Source organism: Prinia subflava (assembly GCF_021018805.1).
Source record: "Prinia subflava isolate CZ2003 ecotype Zambia chromosome W unlocalized genomic scaffold, Cam_Psub_1.2 scaffold_2cwr_NEW, whole genome shotgun sequence".
Classification (NCBI taxonomy): domain Eukaryota; kingdom Metazoa; phylum Chordata; class Aves; order Passeriformes; family Cisticolidae; genus Prinia; species Prinia subflava.
In genome coordinates, this window is record NW_026960607.1 from 1,884,012 (window position 1) to 1,909,594 (window position 25,583).

Here is a 25,583-nt window from a genome sequence, read left to right on the forward strand (position 1 = left end):
ATGCGCACTGCAAAGATCACAGGTAATTACAAAGCTTTTTATTTACAAAAATGTTGAATACACAAAATACAAATGCATATTCATACCCCTGTCACTTCCTCTTCTCCGCTTCGTATGCTAATTGACAAAAAGGCTATTAAGCATGCGTAGTTTGTTCCTTGAAATGGGTCGGTGGTCCTTTTGTGAGGAGTGATCACCAAAAGGAGGAAGTAAAACAAGTCTTCCTCGTTCTAAACTTTCAACCTTTTCAATGCAGATGTGATTGATGGATGGTAGAACTCCCTGTTTCCTGTTTTCCAGGACTATTTCAGTGGGTTTCTGGAAACAGGAGGTCTGGTGGTGTATTGATTAGTTTCTCTGTTTGACAAGCAATGAGTTACTAGATCCGGGGTAGCTTATCTTAAATCCGGTTTCTTTTAACCATCCTCTAACCTTTAACTGATTTCAGCAAAGCTTATCTATTCATTTCAGCTAAATCAGCAACATCTATTGTTAACTGTAACTTTAGCTTTTCTCAAAGCTTCAAAATTAGTGTCTCAATCTCCTTCAGAGCTAAAGACATTAAAGACATAAAAGAGAGGAAGCAGTACAGGTTTTCAGTACAAATTAAAAAAGAAAAAAAAAAAAAGCCTCAATCCTATAATCTTCTGCTTTAGCCGTTGACAGCTGCCAGGAATATAAAAGCAGCATCAAAGCTTCTGTTCAGTGAAAGTGAGACATTAATTTTGAAGCTTTGAGAAAAGCTAAGGTTACAGTTAACAATAGATGTTAACAGATTATAGGATTGAGGCTTTTTTTTTTTTTTTTCCAATTTGTACTGAAAACCTGTACTGCTTCCTCTCTTTTATGAGATATCGAGGATGTGGCTTGATGGTCCGCGAAGCTGGCACCCAAGGTGTGAGTTGCTGGTGCCAGCTTATCTCCGGGGTCCCCTCCCTGGTGCTTGGGCAGCTGCGGGCTTTCCAGGAAAACTCCTTTGTTCTTTTCTGAATGGGGCGCCGGCTGTCTCGGGGTGGTCAGTTTCGCCGTCTGCTGCAGAATCTCTTAAAACATAAACCTTTACCTGATATCACTTTATACAAGTTTTATAAATTTCTAATTTATCATAAGAACATGAATTAACCATTCCACGTTTATAACAGTAGTATGTTAATTCATGTTCTTATAGTTAATGAAATTTATTGAAACCTATAAAACTGTATATATATATATATGTTATATGAAAGTATAAGTTTCAGGATACCTTGTAACATTTTGTTAAACCAAATTATGAAAAGGCAGGCACCACCCCAGAAGCTCACATTCAGAAATAGACAAAAGGTTTATGGGAAAACTGGCAGTCTCCTTAAGCACCGGGAGGAGACCCATCAAGATAAAGCGGCAGGACCATCAACACCCCAGCTGACACCCTCACTGAACATCAAGCATCATCATCCATATCTCGGACAATTAATCAGCCAGGAAATCTGCCAAAACCAGAAATTAACACCTTACCGGAGAGAGGGGACTCTTTTCAGCTGAGCCGGAGACACCCATGAATTTGAATAGCTAGCTTGGACACAAAGGGGAAAAATGAGGAAATATTGCCAAGGGCAGAATAAAGTGTATAAAAACCAAGCCCCGAACCGGGCAAATTTGTGAACCTAGGGGGAGACAGCAGACGGCCAGATTCTGTATCTCACGGTTCACCCTTGGCATTTTCCCGAATAAAAGACTGTCAAGTATCTCCGCTGTTGGTGGGTTTACCGAAATTCTGTAATTCGATCTTTTGTTAATAAACCAAATTATTATTTTAATTAGAATATTGTATTGGCATTTATAACAGTTTAGAACGAAGAAAACTCGTTTTACTTCCTCCTTTTGGTGACCACTCCTCACAAAAGGACCACCGACCCATTTCAGGGAACAAACTACACATGCTTAATAGCCTTTTTGTCAATTAGCATACGAAGCGGAGAAGAGGAAGTGACAGGGGTATGAATATGCATTTGTATTTTGTATATTCAACATTTTTGTAAATAAAAGGCTTTGTAATTACCTGTGATCTTTGCAGTGTGCACTAGGGAGCTATCCCACAGGCTGCCCGGCGTCGCAATAAACATACACTTTCTAACTTTAACTGTTAGAGAGTATTTTGTCCGTCACAGTTGAATATTGATATTAGATCAATATTAATATTTTAATAAATCAGAGATGATTACATTTCAGGTTCTCTCTTCCTCTGTCTGATCCCAATATACCACCCTAACTCATATTACAGGAATTTGCACGTAGATGTAATCAGGAATTTAAAAAATCAGCCTCGAAAGCCTATCTATCTGGTGTATCTACTGCTGAGGGAACATGGCGGTGAGTTCCCGACTCGTCTCCATCATCAGCCGCATTCGCCATCTGGGATGAGCTGCGTTCCTTCTCGCCCCCCATCGCTGTCCCCTGGGTCGCCGCTGTGCCGGGAGTGCCGCCGGCCCCCGTCCCTCACGGCCCCTCACGGCCCCTCACGGCCCCTCACGGCCCCTCACGGCCCCTCACGGCCCCTCACGGCCCCCCGCGGCCCCCCGCGGCCGCCGCGCGGGGTCAGCCTATCGCTGGCGCGTGGCTGCGCAGGCGCGTTGCGCGCTGTGTCGCGACGGCCGCGCGGGATGCGGTGAGAGCGCATGGCAGGTGGCGGAAAGCGCAGGCCGTGTGGCGCGGCGGGACCGGCCGGAGAGCAGGTGGGGCGGGAGGCCGCCTCCCAGGGCCGCGGGCCTGCAGCGGCGCGGGTGCCTTGTGGTGTCTGTCGGTCCTCTGTCTCCTTGGTCCTCGTTCTGTTTTGCTCCGTGGCTTTGGGGTGAATCCCAGGGCCCCGCGTTCCACCACCCGCGCGTCTCGCCGGGACCGCCGTGCTCGAGGTGCGCCAGGCCCCGCGGCCGCCGCATCATCCGACGGGACCGCGCTGGGAACGGGGACGCGCGCCGTGACCCGGCTTACCTGGCGGCGGCCCTGCTTCGGAGATGAAGTGTCTGCCGTATTGCCTTCTCCTAAGAACAAGAAATAAACCTTGATGTTTGATTGTTTGTGTGTGTGTGTTGTTTGTTTTTATTCTTTCAAATGGAGGGGGGGGTAGCGATTCTTACCAATTCATGGAGACTTCTGTGGGAATGGGGTGGTTGAGGGTACTGCCCCAGTAGAGTGTGCCCGTATGGATCATTTCCTAGCTTGCTTCAGTTCACGTAACACCACTTTTAAAAGCAACTTCACCTTTAAGCTGCTTCTAAAATACTGCGCTGAAAACTGCAGTAGTGGTGATGTTGAATAGCACAGTAGTTAAAATAGTAGTGACCAGAGGATTTTTGCTGTATTATTTCATTTGACATGACAAAATAGTATTCCTACTTTCAACTGTCTGTAAGACACATGAACATACTGTATGCAGTCTGCACTGTGATTGGAAATGGTCATTTTAAAACAATGTAGAATTAGGTTAAACTTTGGGATTGCTTGCTCAATTAACTAACAGAAGGGCTTCTGTTAATAATATTGACCCATTAATATCAAAGTAGCAGTTTACTACTTCATACATATTTAGTACAGTTGTCAGACTGCACTTTTAATGGGTTCTGTCCAAAACATATGTTCTGGGCTGTATATATGCTGCTTTAACTAACAAACATGCCCTAACTGATCTAATCCTTGTTCTGCCATTAATATAAAAGCTTTGTAGAATCCTTTGGTAGAGCTGACAGAAAGCAACTAAATTTAATCTGTTTTGGCTTGTTTGGTTGGGGTTTTTTTTGTTTGTTTGTTTTGTTTTATTTTTAATATACAGAGTGAAAAAAATGGACCTGTCAAGAAGAGAAGATCAAATCAGGCAGATAATTCTGATAGTCTTTGCCAAGAAGCAGAAACATGCTATCGGCTTAGACTGCCTGAGGACTTCTTCCAGTTTTGGAAGTTTTGTGAGGAACTAGATCCTGAGAAACCAAGTGGTGAGGTTTTAAATTTTGCCTCTTCTGACTTTCACTCCCAAAGCAGCCTGAAGGCAGGCAAACTGGAGGTGGCCAGATGCATTTTAATGATGCTTCAGTTTTTCATTTGAGATTGAGGATATTTACATGAGTGTAAACTAAAACACTGGGTATAATCACCAAGATGTACACTTCAAGCTTTCTAAAACGTAATTACTGAAGTTGTGCAATGTAAAGGGACTAAATGTGGTCTAAATCTGCCTTTCTTGCAGGTACATTTAAAATGTTTAGTATGGAACTCAGGTTTCCTCATGTATTATGGTTTAATCCCAGTCAACTAAACACCACACAGGCACTTGTTCTCTCCCCCTTGGTGAGACAGGAGAGAGACTCAAAAGGGTGAAAGTGAGAAAATATGTGGGTTGAGCTAAAGATAGTTTAATAGGGAAAGCAAAAGCCACAAGCAAAGCAATACAAGGAATTAATTCACCACCTCCCGTGTGCAGGCAGGTGTTCAGGCATCTCCAAGAAAGCAGGTCTTTGTCATGCTGAGCATGGTGGCATATGCTATGGAATACCCCTTTGGTCAGTTGGGATCAACTGTCCCAGCTGCATCCCCTCTCAGCTTCTTGTGCACCCACAGCCTCCTCTGGTGGGATGAGAGGTTGAAGAGACTAACTCAGTGTAAGCACTACTAAATCTGGGTTTCAACTCCTTCAAGTTTATTATATAACAGTGTGGCATCCCTGTGTGCTCTAGAAATGACACTATCTTTCAGAGTCATAGAATGGTTTGGGTCGGAAGGGACCTTTAGAGGTGATCTAGTCAACCCCCCTGCACTGAGCAGGGACATCTTCAGCAGAGCCAGGTTGCTCAGAGCTGAGTCCAACCCAGCCTTAAATGTTTCTAGATCATCCATGTTTCTGGACAGCCTGTTACAGTGTTTCACCACTTGAATCATAAGGTGTTGTTTTGGTTTTTTTTACATTTAGTCTGAATCTACCCTGTTTTAGTTAAAGCCCTTTACCCCTTGTCCTCTTGCTACAGGCCCTGCTAAAATGTTTGTCCTTACCTTCGATACCTAAAGTACTGAAAGGCTGCAGTAAAGTCCCTGGAGCCTTTTCTTCTCCAGACTGAACAACCCCAGCCCTCTCAGCCTGTCTTTATAGGAGAGGTGCTCTAGGACTCTGATCATCTTCATGGCCCTGCTCTGGACCCACTCCAACAGGTCCATGACCTTGCTGTGATGACAGCCCTGGAGCTGGATGTAACACTGTAGGTGGGGTCTGAGCAGAGCAGAGGGGCAGAGTCCCCTCCCTGGCCCTGCTGCCCACCCTGCTTTTGGTGCAGCCCAGGACACATTTGGCTTTCTAGGTTGTGAGTGCCCATGGCTGGGTCATGTCCAGCCTCTCATCCACCAGCATCCCCAAGTCCTTGGCAGGGCTGCTCTCCATCTGTTCATCCCCAGCCTGTGTTGATACCAGGGGCTGCCCCGACCCACATGCAGAACTTTCCACTTGGTCTTGTTAAACCTGAAGAGATTCCTATGGGCCCAGTTCTTGAGTTTGTCCAAGTCCCTCAGGATGGCACATTGTCCTTCAGGAGTGTCATCTGCACCCCTCAGCTTAATGCCATCTGCAAATTTGCTGATGTTTGCTGATCCTGTCTTGTGTAATTGATAAAGGTTAATATTAAACAATAGTAGTCCCAATACAGAGCCCTGAGGAACACCACCCATCTCCATCCAGACATTGGACTGTTGATGGCTGCTTTTTATTAGAAGTGTAAAAACTCTTGAATGAAAGCTGTCTGGACAAAACAGTGTCTTAGCTTTCCTTATCTAGTGAATAGTGTTTGAATTTATGGAAACTTTTGATATCTGAGCAACATCGGAACTTCCTGGTCTAGACATGCGCCTGATTCATTGTTTGCTTTTCAGATGCACTTGTGTCAAGTGTTGGACTTAAGCATGTTGGACCATATGATATTCTTGCTGGAAAACACAAAAAAGCAAAATCAACAGATGTGAACTTCAATCTTCATTGGAGATTCTTCTTTGATCCCCCAGAATTTCAGACTATACTTGTTGGGGATAGCAGAACACAGTATCACGTGGGATATTTCAGTTATTTTATTTCCTGTGTGCTCTTGCTCCACTACAACTATGCATAGCTTTTGGCCTCTTTTTCCATCTTGTCACGGTGCTGTTTCGAGACCTCAGCGTCTCCACGCACGGCTAGCCCGGGCACCGCGACACGGGACGAGGATCAGTTCGTTCGCCGGGCAATGATACTGATTCCTGTGGGTTCCTGTATGAGAGCTCTTTGGCAGCGGTCTTAAGGTGACAAAGCAGAGGCAGGGTGGGAGGCTGCGAGGTAGCGATGTTTATTGTGCAGCAAGCGCGATCTCTCGCACCTGCATTTGCTCTCGCAACTGCCCCGAGGGCGGTTCTGCGTACACTTTTATACAGAGGGTGTCAGGGAGGGGTAAAGGTGAAACAACCAATAGAGGGAGTTATAGGGACCGTTAGACAGGTGCAATATTCAACTTTTGCCAACCAGGGGACAGGGAGAAATACAAAATTAGCGGGCTTTCTGACGGACAGAAAACTGACAGTTACGTCACTTGCCTCAGGGGTACACGTGGATGAGGAGGGAACAAAGGAATATATAACAAACTTAATAAACTAAATTTCACACACCGCCACATCTCCCCCTTTTTCTTTTAAGATGATGAGCACACCTGGCAGGGAGGAGGCTGCTGTTCAGACTCAGAAAAGCTGTCTCTGAACCCTGACTGCACGGACGACCACTGCTCCTCATAGAGGCTCTCGTCCTCCCAGGACTTTTCTAAGTTACCCAATTCAATTTCCTCAGGAACAGTTGCCATGGAGACACGGTTCACAGCCGGCTTTGGGGGAGATGTAGTACCAGACATAAACTTACGAATCATCTTTCTAATAGAACATATCACAACTAAAGCAATTATAAATACAAATAATACAAACAGGTTTTCAAAATGTATCCAGACCAACCCGAGAGTCCCACGTTCTTAAAAAGGTCGATGAACCAGTCTGATGTCTCCTCTTTGATTTCGCTCACCAAGTCCCTCATTTTTTGATAGCTTCTTTGATGTCCTCAGTTGTGGCTGCGGCTGAGGTTTTGCTGAGGTGAATGTGGTCTTGGCCTGTAGGTGTAGCGAGGGTGGCCTAGACGTTTGCCTCGCTCTGAGGGAATGATTCTGGCATGATGGGCAGCCAGGAGGGTGGTGAGGAGGAGAATCATCGGCAGGAAATGTGCCATGGTGGTGGACTTTCCCTGGTCTGGGTTGGATCTATCACACTAAAAAACTGAAAAACAGACTTTAAAACACATAATAATTAGCATGATGGTTGAAAATAAGAAAAAGGTGAGGGGTCCTCCCATTCCTAGAGAATGGGCAGGGTCAGCCAGGTGCAATTTCGCCTTTTGCGGCGCAGTGCCGCAGAAGCGACTTGCGGTACATTTTCCCTTCTCTCCCCCTGCTTTTTCCTAAAGGGCTTCACCCATTTTGCAGGGACCCATCTGAGCCCAGTGGGCGTGGAGACGCAGGCATACCCTCGTCCCCACGTCACCAGGTCATATGGGCCTTCTACCTGTCCGCTCTCAGGAGACCTGAGCAGGACTGGTGGCTTTTCTTTTTGTTGGAAATCAGAACTTGATCCGAAGTGTCTCAAGACTGGTGGGTTAAACACCTCAAAACTGCAGTTAAGAAAGTTGATCGTGTACAGTGCCCTGGCTAAACGGATAGAGGGAGGTTCAACTTTCAGTACCTGCTGTTGTTGTGCAAGGACCCTTTTGATTTCCTGATGGGTCCGTTCCACAATCGCTTGGCCTGTGGGGGAGTGTGGGATGCCTGTTTTGTGCTCCACACCCCATTGCTGCAGAAAGCTGCAGAACTCACCTGACTTGTACGCTGGGCCATTGTCAGTTTTGAGACCTTTGGGGATACCCATAAAGGAGAATGCTTGGATGAGGTGTTTAATGACATCCTGTGCCTTCTCTCCTGTGTGCGCAGAGGCGTAAACTGCACCTGAGAAAGTATCTACAGATACATGAACGTATTTCCATCTTCCAAATTCTGCAATGTGTGTGATGTCTGTTTGCCAGAGCTCGCAGCTTTGAAGCCTGCGAGGATTGACTCCAGCATGCAGTGTGGGCACGGCGTGGGACTGACACGATGGACATGAGCCGACAATTGCCTTGGCCTGTTGACGTGTGAGGTGGAAACGTCTGACCAGGCTTGGCACGTTCTGGTGGAAAAGCTGATGACTGAGCTTTGCCTGTTCGAATATGTTTGGCAATGGGGCTATTGCTGCAGGAGCGGCGAGGGCGTCAGCTCTCCTGTTACCCTCAGCAATAAACCCTGGTAAATCAGTGTGTGATCTCATGTGCATCACATAAAACGGATGCTCTCGGTGGGAGACAAGCTTTACAAGCTTCGAGAGCAGCTCATACAGAGCAGTGTTGGACACTTGCAGAATGGCCTGATCTGCCCTAGATACCACCCCCGCCACGTATGCGGAGTCAGTTACTAAATTGAATGATTCGGGGAACCTCTCGAAGGCTCTAACGACTGCAGCCAACTCAGCAATCTGAGGTGATCCCATCACCTCCTGAACATCTTCTTCCCACTGCTGAGTTTCAGGATTCTCCCAAGTCAGAACTGACTTGTGAGAAGCCCCAGACGCGTCTGTGAAAACTGTCAGAGCTTTGAGGGGCTTTCTGCTCCGAATACTTTGCACTGCCAATGTGAATGCTGTTTCTGAATTGAACAATTTGTGGGCCGGCCGATGAATTGAAATATGGCCTGTAAAGGAATCTAGGGCAAATTGCAATGCTTCATTCTCTTGAAGCAGGTGTTCTAACACGGATGTTGTCATTTGGCCCGTTTCCAAGCCAATTGGCATGTGAATGCACTCAAAGTCACAACCGGCCAGATCTTTCATCCGCATTCTCGCTTTGCGAATGAGCTCAGCCATGAGCTCCTGTGGCTGTGTCATTCTTTTGGGCCGCTGGTGGCTGAGAAAGACCCACTCTATAATCAGAAGAGGATCTCCCCCGCCTTGTCCCTTGTTACCTTGTCTGGGTGTTTTTGCAGACTGGTCCCACTGAAAAATGATGCCATACAGATGCGGCAGCTTTCCTAGCATGATGAAATGGAAAGACAGGTCTGGGTCACATCTGTGTGCCTATCTGGAAGACATTGCATTTTGAACCTTTTCAAGTGCTGTTTTTGCCTCTGGAGTAAGTACCCTAGGAGAACTCAGCTCCTCTCCCCCTTTCAAAAGATTGAAAAGAGGGGCTAGGTCCTCAGTAGTCAGACCCAGCCAAGGCCTTACCCAGTTCAAAGCACCACAGAGTTGATGGGCATCAGCAAGAGTCTGGACTTTTGTCCTGATCTCCAATTTCTGCGGAACAATGGTCCACTTACTTATCTCCAAGCCCAGGTACTTCCAGGGTGGCATCTTCTGAATCTTGTTTGCCTGCAGCTCGAAACCTGCAGCAACTAACGAATCCGTTACAAGGCCAAGTGTGTGGGTCAGTGCATCATCTGTCGGGGCACACACAAGTATATCATCCATATAATGATGGATGATAACTTCCTCCACGGCTGCTCTCACAGGGGACAACAAGGAAGCGACAAACTGCTGACACAGAACTGGAGAGACTTTCATACCTTGCGGCAATACACGCCAGTGATATCGTTTCCTTGGGGCTGCCCGGTTGATGGAAGGAACCAAAAAGGCAAAACGTGGAGCATCGTCAGGGTGTAGGGGAATTTGGAAGAAACAATCTTTTATGTCAATGACTGCCAGATTCCAATCTCGAGGGAGCATGGTTGGGGAAAGCATTCCTGGTTGGAGAGACCCCCTATCTTTGATAACATTATTAATTTGGCGGAGGTCGTGAAGGAGCCCCCACCATGTCTTGTCAGCTTTCCGAATTACAAAGACAGGTGAATTCCAAGGAGAATTAGTCTCCTCGATATGACACTTTTTCAATTGCTCTTCTACGAGCTCCTGGAGCACCTGTAATTTCTCCTTTGCCAGCAGCCACTGTTCCACCCAGACTGGGTTATCAGTTTTCCAATTCAGTTTTTGGATGTGGCGCTTCTCAGCGGCCGCTGCCCAAAAATTTTGTGGGGGTTCAGGAATGCTAATTGTGACTCCCCACTGGGCCATGAGGTCTCTACCAAGCAGTGGTTCCTTATAATCTAAAACAAAAGGATGTACAGATGCCAATTGTCCATTTGGTCCCCTTACTTTCACCACGCTCTTAGATTGCCGTGCCAATTGCAGGCCTCCCACACTTTGGACGTGACCTGCCACGTCCTCCAGCGGCCAGTGCGTCGGCCAATCCTTGATTGGGACGAGAGTCAGGTCTGCTCCTGTGTCAAAAAGCAGATCTTTATCAAAGGATTCCCCACCCAATATAAATGTACACTTCACCCTGGGTTTCTGTGTTGTTTCTTTGTGTACTGTGTTAACTGTGACTGTGTTGTTCAGGAGGGCAAAGCACCCGAATGGGATGGCCTGTGCAATTATCTGCCCTTTTGGCAAGAATGTGGGTGGGTGAATACAACGCAGCCAGAAGATGAGGCGTTTGGGACAGTTAACAAGTCGCCCAGGAAGAACCTCAATCTCTTGCGGAGTGTGTTTGCAGTCCCCAACGATGATGTACTTACTGCACTCTACCAATGGGCAGTCGCTGACACTGCAAGGATCTACGGTAACAAAATGCCAGTTGTGGTCACTTAGAATCAGAGGTTCTGTGATCTGCAACCTGTAAGGTTCATAAAGAGAATTAGTTGTTAAAATGGGTTTTGCAAGTTAAAATTCAGAAATCTCAAGTCCGGTGTGTTTTCACAAATTGGTTGACCCCCTTTTGACTCCCCCACCCGGTCCACCTGATTAGAGTCCTTGCGCTGGGTGGACCCGCGCTCCCTTTTTAGTTTTTTGGCTGTTGCTGCAAAGGTGGAGGAGTCCCAGGTGTTCGGGGCGTTGTCGACTGTCCTTGGTGTTTGTGAGGACAGGAGGCAGCCCAGTGTCCTTCTCTGCAGAAGTAGCACTGCTGTTGCTGCTTGCCACAGAAGGACGAGCGGCATTGGAAAGGCTTGTGCTGCGTCTGGCCTGCAGGGGACGCTTGAGCCACATGTGGAGGTCGCGGGAGAGAAGATGCCAGAGGTGGTCGAGGCTGAGTCCCACGGCTGAGGAAGGGGACCTTGGCCTGACACACTTGGAGCATGGAATGAAGTGTGCGGGGTGGATCTAGAGGAAGACTTAAAATTGCTGAACGACACAAATCATTTGCATTAATAAATGCAATTTCTTCTAAAATCTGATCCCTTGCACTCTCATTCCTGACCTGCACTTCAATAGCACGAGTCAATATCTCCACAAAATCTACAAAAGGCTCAGATGGACCCTGTCTGATCATGGTATAAGGTGGCAAGGGAGCGTGGGTTTGGAGGCTAAAAAACGCTTTGCAAGCCTGATCTCTAATTGCTGTGAGGGCTGCAGAGGGAATCAGTGAGGCTTGTGTGGAAGGAGAAATCCACTGGCCTTCACCACAAAGGAACTCAAGGGACATCGCATTCCCTTGTCCATCTGTTAGCGTAGGAAAACATATAACCACACAGAGGCGATCATATGCGGTTCTTTATTCCAGCGCGCGGGACACCGGGGTGATAATACACCCAAATCTGATGTCTAAAGCATACAGAGTCGATTCGTGATTTTTATAGTTTAAATTATACACATGTTAACTAACCCCCACCCCTAGATACTGATTATCCTATTCCTTAGTTACTATCTTAAATCATACCTACGCTTCTACCCTGATCCACACTTGATTTGGTTAAAACAATAGCATGGAGCTGTTTACCGAAACTGACGCTTGTTCCCAGCTAGCTGCGTCAAGTTCCAGTTGTACGTTCTCTACTTTCCTCCCCCTATACATTACTCAATCTAGAAATTATATTTTTTAACCCTCCACCAACATTCCCCCCTTTGAAAGTATTTTCACTCTAATATACTAAGTGTAAATGCTTTCACTTAATACAGTCCATTAGGCTTCAGAGTTCATACTGGATGTTCATCTTCAAATCTTCTGTTGTCATAGGCTTTGTCCGGGATGTTGTTGCGGATTGAAGGTGCTGGGTTCTGTGCCAATGCCTTCATTATGGTCCTGTTTTAAGATGCCTTTTTCTGTATCTCTCTCTTCAGGATTCTGTAAACTAACTAAATTACTAAAAATATAATTAGTAAAATTATCAGATTTTCAAGGATAGACTTTATCCATGAACTCACATTCTATCTTAATCTTTTAAAGATTTTACCTAACTAGCTAGTAGCTAAATCTTTTTGTTCTTTTTGTGCCTCATGCTCTATTTGTTTTAACTGACTGATGTCATGTTCTACATTTGCAGTTACATTTGGGATGTGGATGCAGCAATGGTCGATTTGTCCCTTTAAATATCTACACACTCCGTGTTCTTTCAAAAGTAACATATCTAAAGCCAAACGATTTTGCAGAGTCATTTTGGTGGTGGCCTGTAATTGCACATTGAGTTCCCTAAATCCCTCTCGTGTGATTCTTGCTAATCTGTCTACTTGACCTGTGAGTCTATATAGCATTTCTCTATTTCGATAATTTGCAATGGGACTAAACAAGGATTCTAGGGCTCACCCAATCTTTACTCTACTAGAGGGTTCCTTCCAAGTGTCATCTGGGTTCTTGTCTTCTGAGACGTCTCGCTTTGCTTTTATTTGCAAGGCTTCACTGCTCCTGTTAAATGGGGATTTCTTCTAAATTGGACATAAAGTGGGAAGGCCCAGGGTGATTTTTCTTACTTCCCTGTCTATAGGCAAGTGTGTTGTCTATGTGCCATCACTCATTGCCTATACAAATGGTCCTGGACTTCGAATTGTACTCCTGCTACATCTTACTATAATCTTAGAATCTATTTTGCCTTGTTTGTGTTTAATTTTCTTGCAGGCACAACCAATTCGTAAGGCTATTGCCAATGGTGACTACTGTTTCATTTCTAGATTGTCAGAGGTGCAATCATAAATTTTCTTACATACCCACTAACTTACCTTATTTGCCTCTTTCTGACTGCTAGTATCAGTATTTGCCACTGTGGGATCTGTCTCATTTTTAGAGCCTTTCCATTTAATGCACCAGGGTGTGCTTTCTATATATTGGAATTTCTGGAGGATGCTCACAGACTATGCACTGTCCCAAGGTTCCAGTCCTTTCTAATCTTTCTCTTCACATTTCTACACTACAACACTTTCTGTAGCGTTGTCCCTGATCTTTTGATAGCGTAGAAACTAACATTGCCATTTTGCAAGGTCTTGGTCTTTAACTCACTACTCTATGATTTGTCCCAATTTGTTATTACTAAGAATGCACTCTGACTTTTTCATGGGTTGCATATAGGAATCCTCTGTTATCTTCCAGTATTCTCTGACTACCACCCTTGACTCTGGTACTTGTTTACAGTTAATTGTTTTGTTCCCTTCTATTTCAGGTAATTTTGATGTTATTATTCCCCAGCTTACTGGGTCCCCTGCTGCCTTTGGTATTGGCAGACAGGCCGTTATTCTGCTGGTATTATGCATTTTGGCAAAGTCTCTGACTAATCTAATCATTACATTCTCAGCCCGAATTTCATTAGAAATTTCTATTACTTGTGTTTTTGCTTGTATCTCTCTCTTCATTCTAGAATGAAAAGTTGTTAGTTGACCCTTCTGTATCCTATATCTCAAAGTAACAGCAATCCTTACTGGTGACATTAGTATCTATGAAATTAACATTACTCACAGGAAGAGCATGAGCACAGTTACTAATACTATTTGAACAGTTACAGACGTTTCAGCCTTAGCTTTGTTGGTCTAAAAGTTTCTACAGCCCACGACTGGACTCCACGAGGGACCTTTTTCACACGCGTGTAGTGTATCCAGGGTTCTACTCTAGCCACTTTGACTGCTGTAAAGGTGGTTAGCAGTACCTGATGGGGACCAGTCCACTTCTCTTTCAGTGGTTCTTCGTTCTAGGTTTTGATGTATACCTCATCTCCTGGTTCGATATTGTGGACTGGATTCTCTAGGGCTAGTGGTCTGTTTCACACGAGAACACTTCGGAGCCGAGCTAGAGTTTTCCTGAGGGACAGAACATAATTATACACATCTTGTTTCTCTGTGACATGAACATTTGGATTGGGGTTAGGAGATTCATATGGTTTCCCATACAATATTTTATAAGGACTAACTGACATCTCACTCCTAGGCTTTATCCGAACCCTCAGCAATGCGATTGGCAAAGCCTGTGGCCACTGCAGTTTGGCTTCTTGGCATATTTTACTGATCTGCCTCTTTAGTGTCTGGTTCATTCTTTCTACTTGCCCACTTGACTGGGGTCTCTACGGTGTGTGGAGGTCTCAAGATATTCCCAATAACTTGCTTACCTCTTGTACTACCGTGGCTATGAAGTGTGGGCCTCTGTCTGATGATATCCCTAGGGGCACCCTAAACCTGGGAATGATCTCCTGTAATAACTACTTAACTGTTTCCTTTGCTTGGTTTGTGCGACAGGGAAGGGCTTCTGGCCATCTAGAAAACGTGTCAACTCTTACTAACAGGTATTTGTATCCCCGAGTTTTTGGCAGTTCTGCAAAATCTACTTGCCAATAGTCTCCTGGTTCTATTCCTATCCGAATTCTGCCTAATTGTGCCTGTCGTCTAGCTACGGGATTGTTTTTTAGACAGATTTCACATTTAGACATTACTGACTTGGCCATTGTTTGCATCCGTACTGAGATTAGGTATTGTCTTAGCTACTTTACCAACGCCTCTGCACCCTAGTGATACTCATTATGTTTTACCTGTAAAATTTCTCTCATTACTAAAGGAGGTATCACTATTTGCCCTTGTGCGGTTACATACTACCTTTCTGCGTTCTTCTGTGCCTTCAGCAGTTGTGCTAGTCTGTCATCTTCGATTGTATAGTTTGGCTTCGGAGGCAAATTAAATTGAGAGATATTAAGTCTTGATGGTATCAACGCTATTGTTTTCTGCACCTCTCGCGCTACCTGACGGGCTGCCTAATCTGCTTTTCGATTTCTTTCACAAATTTTGGAGTTGCCTGATTGATGTGCCTTGCAGTGCATGATTGCTACTTGTTCAGGTTTTTGTACTGCATCTATCAATTGTAGGACTGCATCTTGATGTTTAATATTTGTCCCTTGGGAGGACAGCAGTCTTCTTTCTTTCTATAAAGCTCTGTGTACATGCACTACTCCAAAGGCATATTTGGAATCAGTCTAAATATTCACTGTCTTCCCTTCACTCAGCTCGAGTGCTCTGGTTAATGCGATTAGTTCTGCCCTTTGTGCAGACGTGTTAGGTGGTAGTGATTTTGCCTCTATTACTACATCAATTGTAGTTACCGCATATCCTGCGTATCTGGCTCCGTTCTCTATGAAGCTGCTTCTATCTGTAAAGAGTTCCTACTCTGGTTGCTCCAGGGGGACATCTTTCAGATCTGTTCTTGCTGAATAAGTGTGCTCGATGACTTCTAGACAGTCGTGCTCTAATGGGCCTTCCTCAGCTGTGGCACCTAGAAATAGAGCTGGATTCAAGAGGTTAGTTGTTTTTAGTGCAACATCATCCTGCTCAGTCAGGGTTACTTGAAACTTCATCATCCGGCTTGGAGAGAGCCAATGGCCCCCCTTTTGTTCCAGGACTGTAGTTACCATGTGTGGCACATAGACATCTATGTGTCTTCCCATTGTGAGCTTCTTGGCTTCCTGTATCAGCAGCACGGTAGCTGCCACTGCCCGCAGACATGAAGGCCATCTGGCACTTACGTTGTCGAGTTGTTTGGAAAAGTAACCCACCGGCCTTTTCTAGCTTCTCAGTCGTTGGGTCAGGACTCCTAGTGCTAGTCGCTGCCTTTCATGCACGTACAGCTGAAAGTCTTTAGACAGATCAGGTAACCCTAAAGCAGGAGCAGTTGTCAGTGCTTTCTTTAATTTCTGGAAGGCCTCTTTCTGTGGTTTGCCCCAGGTGAACGGCTGCGTCTTCTGAGCCTCATACAAGGGTTTTGCAATCAGTCTATAGTCTATGATCCACAGGCGACACCACCCTGTCATTCCGAGGAAGATCTGCAGCTCGTGTAGATTCTGGGGCTCTGGAATAGCACAGATAGCTTGAATACGATTAGTACCCAGTTTTCTCTGCCCTTGTGAGATTTCACATCTCAGGTAAATCACAGTCTGTTGGGCAATTTGTGCTTTTCTTCTGGATACTTTATACCCTCCCATTCCTAATGAATTTAAGATCTCAATGGTTACTTTTATGCAGGTCATTTCTTCCTTTGTTGTAATCAAAATGTCATCTACATACTGGAGTAATAAATATTAGTCTCTTGGTACTTGCCCTTCTCTGGTCCAGATTTCCAGTTCTTTTGCCAGTTGACTTCTAAAGAGAGTGGGCGACCCCTTGTACCTCATCGGTAATCGAGTCCAGGTGAGCTGAGTTTTTCTTTCACTTTCTGGATGTTCCCACTCAAAGGCAAATAGTTTCTTACTTTCTTGGTCAAGGGGTATACAGAAGAAAGCATCTTTTAAGTCAATTATAGTAAACTATTTATATATCTCTTTTACGGATGCTAACAATGTATAGGGATTGGCAACTACTGGATGAATGTCTTTTGTTATTTCATTTATACCTCTTAAATCCTGTACAAGTCTATACTCACCATTGGGTTTCTTCACTGGGAAAATTGGGGTGTTGTATTCCGATTTACATTCTTCTAGAATTTGATATTTTAAAAATTTATCAATGGTCTTTGCTATTCCCTGTCGTGCTTCTGGTTTTATAGGGTATTGTTTGATTCGTACAGCCTTTGCTCTTTCTTTTAACTCTACATGTACTGGTTGTGCTAATTTAGATCTTCCAGGTACATCTGTTTCCCAGACAGAGGGAATTACTGCATCTTCTACTTCTTTAGGAATATTAGAAATTGGTTTTTCTTTTATCATCAAAATCTTTCTTGTCTTAGACTCCGGAATTTTCATTACGAGTTCACCATTTTCAAAAGTAATTACTGCCTCCAGTGCTGCCAGTAGATCGCGCCCTAAGAGCGGAGTTGGGCAGTCTGGCATGTATAAGAATTCATGGGTCAAGATCTTATCTTCAAAGCTCAGTTCTAGGGGTTGCAAGAATGGCCGTACTTCCTCCTTCCCTGTGGCTCTAACGACTGCTGCTGACTTGTTCCCGATTTGCTCCTCAAGATAATTTAGTACAGAATGTGTGGCCCCCGTGTCAATGAGAAAATCTACGTCTTTTCTTTCTAAATGCAAAGTCACCATGGGCTCTCTTGATCTTGGCTCCCTCTCATGTAAAACCATGACCCTGGCTACACCCTCTAGCTGATGCTCACTACTTTGATTAAACATACTGTCTAACTGAGGCTGACCATTCTGGCTAAACTGGTTTGGACACTCCCTTTTCCAGTGTCCCTCTATCTGACAATATGCACACTGATTCAGACCTAATCTACTATGACTAGAACCTCTGCCAAAGCCACTTCTATTAACGCTACGACCACCTCTACTACGTCTTCGCCCCTGTCTCTGTAAGACTGCCAAAAGGCTTTGCCCCTGTTTCTTGACAATTTCTCTGTCCCTGTTATTATAAACTTTCCAGGCAACCTCTAGGAGTTTATCTAAGTTTTTTAACTCTTCACCTTCTAGTTTCTGTAGCTTTTTCCTAATATCTTCCTGTGCCTGACCCAGAAAAATAAAGGCAAGCTGAGTTCTTCCTTGCTCACTGTCTACTTGAAGATCAGTATATCTTCTAGCTGCTTCTTTAAGTCTTTCTAGAAAGGCAGTGGGAGATTCTTTCTTTTTCTGTCGAATTTCATACAACTTAGACCAGTTCATACTCTTAGGTATTGCCTGTTGAACACCAATTGAAATTTACTCTTGATATCTCTTTAGCTTTAACATATCCACTCCAGAGGGGTCATTAGCATCCCACTCTGGGTCTGCAGTGGGAAAATTATAATCTAGTGTCTCTGTCACTAAACCATTTCGTATGTCTTCTCTAGCTCTTTCTCTTGCTGCTCGAAGAACCATATCTCTCTCTGTCTCATCTATCAGAGTGTCTAATATGACATGAATATCTTCCTAATCAGGGTTCTGAGTTTTCATTATCATCTTAACTACACGAGCTACCTTATCTGGGTTTTCTCTATACGTTCTGGCTGATTGTTTCCATATAACTAAATCAGCAGGTGAAAAGGGTACCTTTACAAAGACGGGTCCATTAGTTCCCACCCCTTGCCTTAGTGGTGCAATAATCGTTCTCTTTTGTTTGCCTGATTTTAATATACCCTTTCCTGCCTGAGGCCACTCTAGGGCTAGTTTTCCTCGTGTTCGGTGAGCTACTGGGGCGTCTAGTTCATTTGTTTCACTGTCACTGTGGGGGTGAAACATATTGTGCTGGCGCGAGCGAGGGGGGGGTGTAAGAGAATCAGGTGGGGTCAGGGTGAGCGGGGTAGAACTTGGTGTTGAGGGGGCCGTGGTGGTTCCAGGAGCCATGGGAGATACCAATAATTCCGATTCCAGTTCGTCTCTTTTTCTCTCTAAAATTTCACTTAAAACTGCATGTTCTATACAATGCTTATTTTGGACGCAAGCCAGACACTTATTATTCTCAAGCTTCATTGCTTTCATTTTGTCAAGCCACAAAACCGGTTTCTCAAGCAAGCACAGAAATAAGTCAATATATGGTAATTGTTCTACCCTTTCATCTTGTGTACAAAGCAATCTAAGTTGCATAATAACCTTCACATCAAAAGACCCGTTTTTCGGCCACCTCTGATTTTCAGGCAAAGCGTATTTTGGCCAGTGAACATTACAATATTTAATCAACTTATCTTTTCGTAATTCCTGACCGAAGTTCTCCTCTTTCTAATGTGCCAACAAACAACCCAACGGAGAAGAACTTGGTATAGAGGCATTATTGCTGCCTAAAACTTTTTTTAACTCTTTTAGTTTCTCTATATTACAGATACATAAAAACCACAGATGTCGAACCTGCAACGCTTTCGCGATGTCTGACGGACGGCTGCCTAGGCAATACCACCAGGAATTCCTTTTGCCCAACCAAGCGTAGCTTTCGCTGCGTTTTAATGGCAGGCCCCCAGACCAGAGAATAAAGAACCTTACCTCTCACCAGGGGTCGTTGTGAGCGGCGAGGGTCGCGGCTCCGATGGGCTCCCCGAGAAATTACCCGGTGCCGGCTGGAGCGTGATCGGGTCGCGGGGTCCTGGCTGCGCCCACAAGGTCCCATCTGGGTCGCCAAAAATGTTAGCGTAGGAAAACATATAACCACACAGAGGCGATCATATGCGGTTCTTTATTCCAGCGCGCGGGACACCGGGGTGATAATACACCCAAATCTGATGTCCAAAGCATACAGAGTCGATTCGTGATTTTTATAGTTTAAATTATACACATGTTAACTAACCCCCACCCCTAGATACTGATTATCCTATTCCTTAGTTACTATCTTAAATCATACCTACGCTTCTACCCTGATCCACACTTGATTTGGTTAAAACAATAGCATGGAGCTGTTTACCGAAACTGACGCTTGTTCCCAGCTAGCTGCGTCAAGTTCCAGTTGTACGTTCTCTACTTTCCTCCCCCTATACATTACTCAATCTAGAAATTATATTTTTTAACCCTCCACCAACACATCCACTGCGGTATCTGGCTGTTGTAAAAGGCGTGGAAGTGTTTACCACACCAGCTGCTTCCATGCCCTTCCCAGAGTTTGAACTCTGTGACATTCATGAGGCATGAAAACAGCTGCTTTAAATCAGCAGGAACAACTGCCGCATTAGAAAGATCGGCTGTAAGGAGACCACGGAAGTACGGGCTTTCCCTTCCGTACTCTCTGTGGGCTTTACAGAGATCCTTAATCAACTCTTGGGAAAAAGGTTGCCAATTCGGACTGTCACTGGTGTCCCCCCAGGAGTGCCTGAATGTCACCGGAGCAGCAGTGAAACAAGCCTGCTGACTCCCTGGTTCCCAGTTGTTTACTTCCTGGTTCCGACCATGGGAACCGGAAGCGTCACCGTGGGAACCAAGCAAACAACATGACCGACTTCCGGGGTGGGGACACGCCAGGAACTCCGCCTGTGGCTCCGCCTGGCAGGCGGGTCCGTGGGTGGGCTCGGGGGCAGGGCAGGTGGGTGGGGTAGAGGACGGGAGGGGGTGGGGGGAAGGGTGGGGAGAACGAAGAGGATTGTGGGGACAAGGAGCGGGGGGTGGTGAATGGACCACGCGGTCCCCACCATCTTGGACGTCACAGCCACCACCATGAGGCTTCTGTGGCACAGCAACTTTAAAATAAACTTTTGGCTTGGAACTGGGAGAAATCGGGGTGGGGGAAGGGCTTCTAGACGCCGGGCCAGGGCTCCTAGAAGCATCCCGCGCAGTCCGGCATAGACTACGCAGGCGGGGGGAACAGGAATTTTGAAAAGAGCCGGGGCTGGTAGACCTTTTGTCTGCCGCTTTCCTTAAAATTCCTTTTTTGCAGGGAGAGGGTTTGGGGCTGCGGGAAGGGCGAACTGGGGCAAGCTGTCCTCGCAATGGCTCTTTTTCAAATTCTCTGAATTCCGCCGCGGCGGCTTTGAGCTGCAGAATTAAGGCCGCAAATTTTTGCAGGTCTCTGCTTTTTGCATCTGCCAAATCTGCCAATTTCTGCTCCGCAGCGCTCCAAAAATGCGGGCTGCGGGCGTGTGCTCGCGAGATTTCCGGAAAGTTCACACAAAGCCATTGCGAAAATCGCTTTACACAACTTTTAGAAAACCTAGCTTTCTTAAATTCTAACAATTCAACTATGTGAAAAACGTGAGATGATTAATTCATGTTCTTATGATAAACTGGAAAATTATAAAGCTGTATAAATTTATATCAGGTAAAAGTCTATGTTTCAGGAGGTTTCTGCAGCAGATGGTGAAACTGACCACCCTGAAAATCAGGCGTCTCCATTCAGAAGGGAACAAAAGACTTTGCAGCCTTCTCAAGTATTGGGAGGGGACCTGTTGAGATGAGCCGGATCAGCAACTCACACCTCGGGAGCCACTTTCACAGACCATCAAGCAATATCACCCATATCTCGAACATTCATCAACTATAAGGATCCATAAAAACTGAATATTAACACATGGACTTGGGAGGGGAGCTCTTTTTCAATCCGACCGGAGACGAATTTGGGTTTGAATAGCTAACCAAGAAACAAAGGGAAATATGGGGAAATATTGCCAGAGGCAGAATAAAGAGTATAAAAACCAAGCCTCGAACATGGCAAATTTGTGAACCCAGTTAGATACACCGACTGCCAGGTCCTGTGTCTCTGGGGTCACCCTTGGCTCAACTTTTCCCGGGAGAAATTCTGTCAAGTAAGTGTCGCTGTTTGTGGGGTTCGTATTGTTTTGTTTTTATTGTTTAAAATTGTTATAATTTGATTCCAAATTTTGTGATTTGAATTTTAATAAACCAAATTATTGAATTTGGCAATAAATTTGTCCTGGCGTTTATAACAAACTAGAACCTTAAAAATCCCATCCTGTACTGACGAGGAAGAGGCACCCATCTCCTTCCCCGTTTAGATCTTAAATCGGCACTTTTCCCAAACCGAGATCGAGAAAATAAATGTTTAAAAGAAAAAAAAACGCTGCGTCTTTAAAAGACCGGCACCTCGCACTCGCTAAATCTGCGAACCCGACCGGCGCACAGCGCGAAAAGAAAAAGCGGCTGCCACAAACACGCTCCTTCTGAGCGACCGCCGACCGCCACGCGAGCGGCTGCACACACACGCGCACACCCGCGCTCGCGCTCAAAACAAAAATCGCGAAAACAAACCAAAAGAAAGAAAAGCGCCAGGAAAAACCGAAAACCGGCGAATGAGCAAAAGCGCTCCGCTCCCAGCAGTCGCGCGACCAGCCTCTCCACGGACTCGCTCCGACGGCGGCTTCCCAAAACCGAAACCCGCTCCGCAGAAACAGCAGGGATACTTCCCAAATTCCTGGCGGTGGATGCAAAAACCGATCTTAGGGTACCTCTGCTTTTGGGGGAGACGCCTTCCCTCGAGTGCAAAGAGGGTGGCGCTACCTCCCCGTTGCTCCGGGAGCTCTTCCTCGAGTCCACGAGGCTGCTTCGACCGAAGCTGCTTGCAATTCTCACGGACCGCGATTTCAGACCACGCGCCTGGCGTGGGGTCTACCAGTCCTTTTTCCGTGGGCTTTCGAGACCTCCATGGATCTCTTCTCAGCCTCACGGCTTGGGCGCCACAATTTATGTCACGGTGCTGTTTCAAGACCTCAGCGTCTCCACGCACGGCTAGCCCGGGCACCGCGACATGGGTCGAGGATCAGTTCGTTCGCCAGGCGATGATACTGATTCCTGTGGGTTCCTGTTATGAGAGCTCTTTGGCAGCGGTCTTAAAGTGACAAAGCAGAGGCAGGGTGGGAGGCTGCGAGGTAGCGATGTTTATTGTGCAGCAAGCGCGATCTCTCGCGCCTGCGTTTGCTCTCGCAACTTCCCAAGGGCGGTTCTGCGTACACTTTTATACAGAGGGTGTCAGGGAGGGGTAAAGGTGAAACAACCAATAGAGGGAGTTATAGGGACCGTTAGACAGGTGCAATATTCAACTTTTGCCAACCAGGGGACAGGGAGAAATACAAAATTAGCGGGCTTTCTGACGGACAGAAAATTGACAGTTACGTCACTTGCCGCAGGGGTACACGTGGATGAGGAGGGAACAAAGGAACATATAACAAACTCAATAAACTAAATTTCACACACCGCCACATCATCTATCTATGGAAATATCACCAAACAAGAACCTTTCTTTTTTGTAGTAGGATATTAACACCTGGCTTTATCTTTTTATTAAAAAAGATTGCAGGAACTGGAGTTGAAGACTAAATTTAAATATTTATTAATCTACCTCCAGCAATCCAGAGCACTTTCACTCACTAATCTTTAACTTTTACCATGATACTGGGAAGAAAATCAAATTACCAAAAGGGAATGTGTATTCTCTCTGCATGTATGGATGGAAGCTCTTTTCAAATCCTGCTGTAAGATTTTAGAGCTTTAGATCTCAGGGCATTTCTTGGTATGTTTCTGAAGGAGATGGCAGCATGGTGAGAAGACAAATTTAGTTTTACTTTGAAATAGGAGAAATGGACACAGCTTGAATATTTTGTGTGTGCTTTTTCATCAATAGGGATGTGCCAGATGAGCTCCCAGTGTGGGTTGGTGCAAATGAAGCTAAGAAGGGTTGTGTGATTTCACAAGTTGGTGATAATGTCTTTGCTGCAGTCAAGTAAGGTTCATATTTACTTATATTTATAAAGAACAGGATAGAGAGAAATTGATAATTGGAAGGTGGGATGTGGAACAATGAAGCTAACTTATTATATGTCCTTCTTAAGAAACCCTCACTTATTTTCTGCCTCTGCTGGCAAGTTTTAAGATTCTCTCAAAAGCCTTTGTAGGCTTTTTGACAGTGTTTTCCTTTCAGAACTAAAATTGATAAGTGTTAATTATGTTATTCCTTAAATATATTGTCAGTGACAGGCTCTAAATTGGAAAAAATATCCACTTGGTATGTTAAAATAATTTTGTAAGTAGACAAAGGGCACCTCAAACAGTGGGGAAGGAAATCTGAGCATCATAGTAGGTGAATAATATTTGGCTCTTGTTCTTGCCTACATTAAAATACATATTTTTTGTATATAATTAATATCTACAAGAGGTACAATTTCTGCCCTGTGGCAGGATAATACTGACATGGATATGTAGTTCAGTCTGATTCACAGAGCTTCACATGCTGCTGCGGGAGGAATGTAAACAACTGATCTCATCCCTGCTGGTTAAAAATGGAAAGCTCTCTAAGGACACTCACGTGTCAGTAAAAGCAGACTGAAGAATGGCGTCTGCAAAAGAACCCTTGTGCAGTACAGAATTAAACAAGGACATTTGTTTTGAAAGTGCCATGGGGAAGCTCATAAATATGTATTTTGGACATGACTTGGATGACAAATGGTGTATATGGTATGGAAACAGCAAATTGAATTCTTAAGATAGGAAGATGAACAGTTACTGAGGCTGGGAGAACCTTCAGCACCTTGCATAAACTAGATTGTAATGCAGGTACAGATAAGAAAAGCCCAAGTACTAGCTGTGACAAACTATTTCCTCTTGTTAAGAGGCTTGCATTTTCAAGTCTCTGTATAAATAAATGCAGGACTGCTAATCTAAGTTGTTAAGATCTAGAGGTTTAATGTTTAAAAGGCTATTGATTTTTTTGTTTTCTTGACATGTTTCATCTGTTTGCAGATTACTTTTGTCAAAAAAATTTAAGGAAGTGGCTGATAAAAAGAAAAATGCTGTTTTGAAAGACAGATGAAAAGCTAACAAGAACAGCAAAAGAACTGGGTTATTCTCTGGAACAAAAAACCCTGAAGATGAAACAGAGAGATAAGAAAGTATGACTTTCCTCATCTACTGGAGAGAACTAAGTTCTGTTAATTTTTATTTACTTCCCATTTGTGCTTTTTCATCCTTCTCGTCAGTAAGGATGCTTCATTAGGAATTTCGAGAGGTAACCAGCTCTCTATAAAACTTCAAGAGAGGGAAGATTACTACAAGTGTGTTCCAAATAATAGGATTTAATAAAAACACTTTACTTTTGTAAATCATAGCTTGGCATTCAATTAAAAACAAAACAAAAAGAACAAACCACCACAAAAAAACCAACCAACCAAACAAAAAACCCCAGTAAACACAGTAGTCTAAAAACTGAAACAAATATAGAGGGCGTGGAGAAAACTGCTTTAATTGAAGATTGTTCTAAATAGTTGGGTTTGATCTGTTAGAAACAGGACCATTAAGGATGATAATAACAGAGGTTTTTTGCATACCTATCAAAAGTAATTACGGTAGGAGGGGACTAAACAAATGCAGTACAGTGGAACACAAGGGTACCTAGATTTCAGAATTTGACTGAAATGGAGTTTCCAGGTATTTCAGACGTCAATACTTTTGAAATTAACTGCAATATAATTTAAAACTAAGTTGCTGCCCTGGAGCCAGGACACCATGTTAGGTTTGACCACTATCAGTCAGGTGTTAGTGTTTAATAAGGTGAGTTATTTTTAGGTCACAGTACTGTCTTATGGTGCTATGTTCCATTTTCTGTGTCTTATTCAGGTAGTGACCAAAGCATTTCATGGAGCAGGCCTAGTTGTTCCTGTAGACAAAAATGATGTTGAATACAGAGAACTTCCTGAAACAAATGGTAAACATGTTGTTTGCTATGTCCTTCTGCTTTTTTGAAGTAAACAATGCTCAGTAAAAAAAGAGACTGCATTCATATTTTCTACTTAAAAAAATTGAGTGGTGGGAGTAAAACCTAGAAGACCTAACCATCACACTTAACCTCAAAGTATTGTCTTTAAAGGAACCAAATGAGACTCAATGAAACGTGCTAAATCTGAGAAAAGA

At 44.6% G+C, this 25,583-nt stretch overlaps 1 protein-coding gene and 1 long non-coding RNA gene across 2 annotated transcripts in view; one reads left to right on the forward strand and one right to left on the reverse strand.

Moving 5' to 3' along the window:
* Positions 1-2,639: 2,639 nt before the first annotated feature.
* The window catches only part of LOC134564939 (histone PARylation factor 1), a 34,509-nt gene continuing 11,565 nt past the window's right edge, over positions 2,640-25,583 (forward strand). Inside the window, 7 exon segments of the mRNA XM_063424247.1 lie at positions 2,640-2,711; positions 3,806-3,965; positions 5,884-6,068; positions 23,300-23,400; positions 24,417-24,479; positions 24,481-24,565; positions 25,290-25,377. Of these exon segments, the coding sequence (XP_063280317.1) occupies positions 2,655-2,711; positions 3,806-3,965; positions 5,884-6,068; positions 23,300-23,400; positions 24,417-24,479; positions 24,481-24,565; positions 25,290-25,377 (739 nt within the window). The 5' untranslated portion in view covers positions 2,640-2,654.
* Positions 11,628-19,757, reverse strand: LOC134564964 (uncharacterized). The gene is made up of 2 exons (XR_010083722.1): positions 19,227-19,757; positions 11,628-14,151 (listed from the first exon to the last, which is right to left on the reverse strand). It is a non-coding gene; the product is annotated as an uncharacterized LOC134564964 (long non-coding RNA).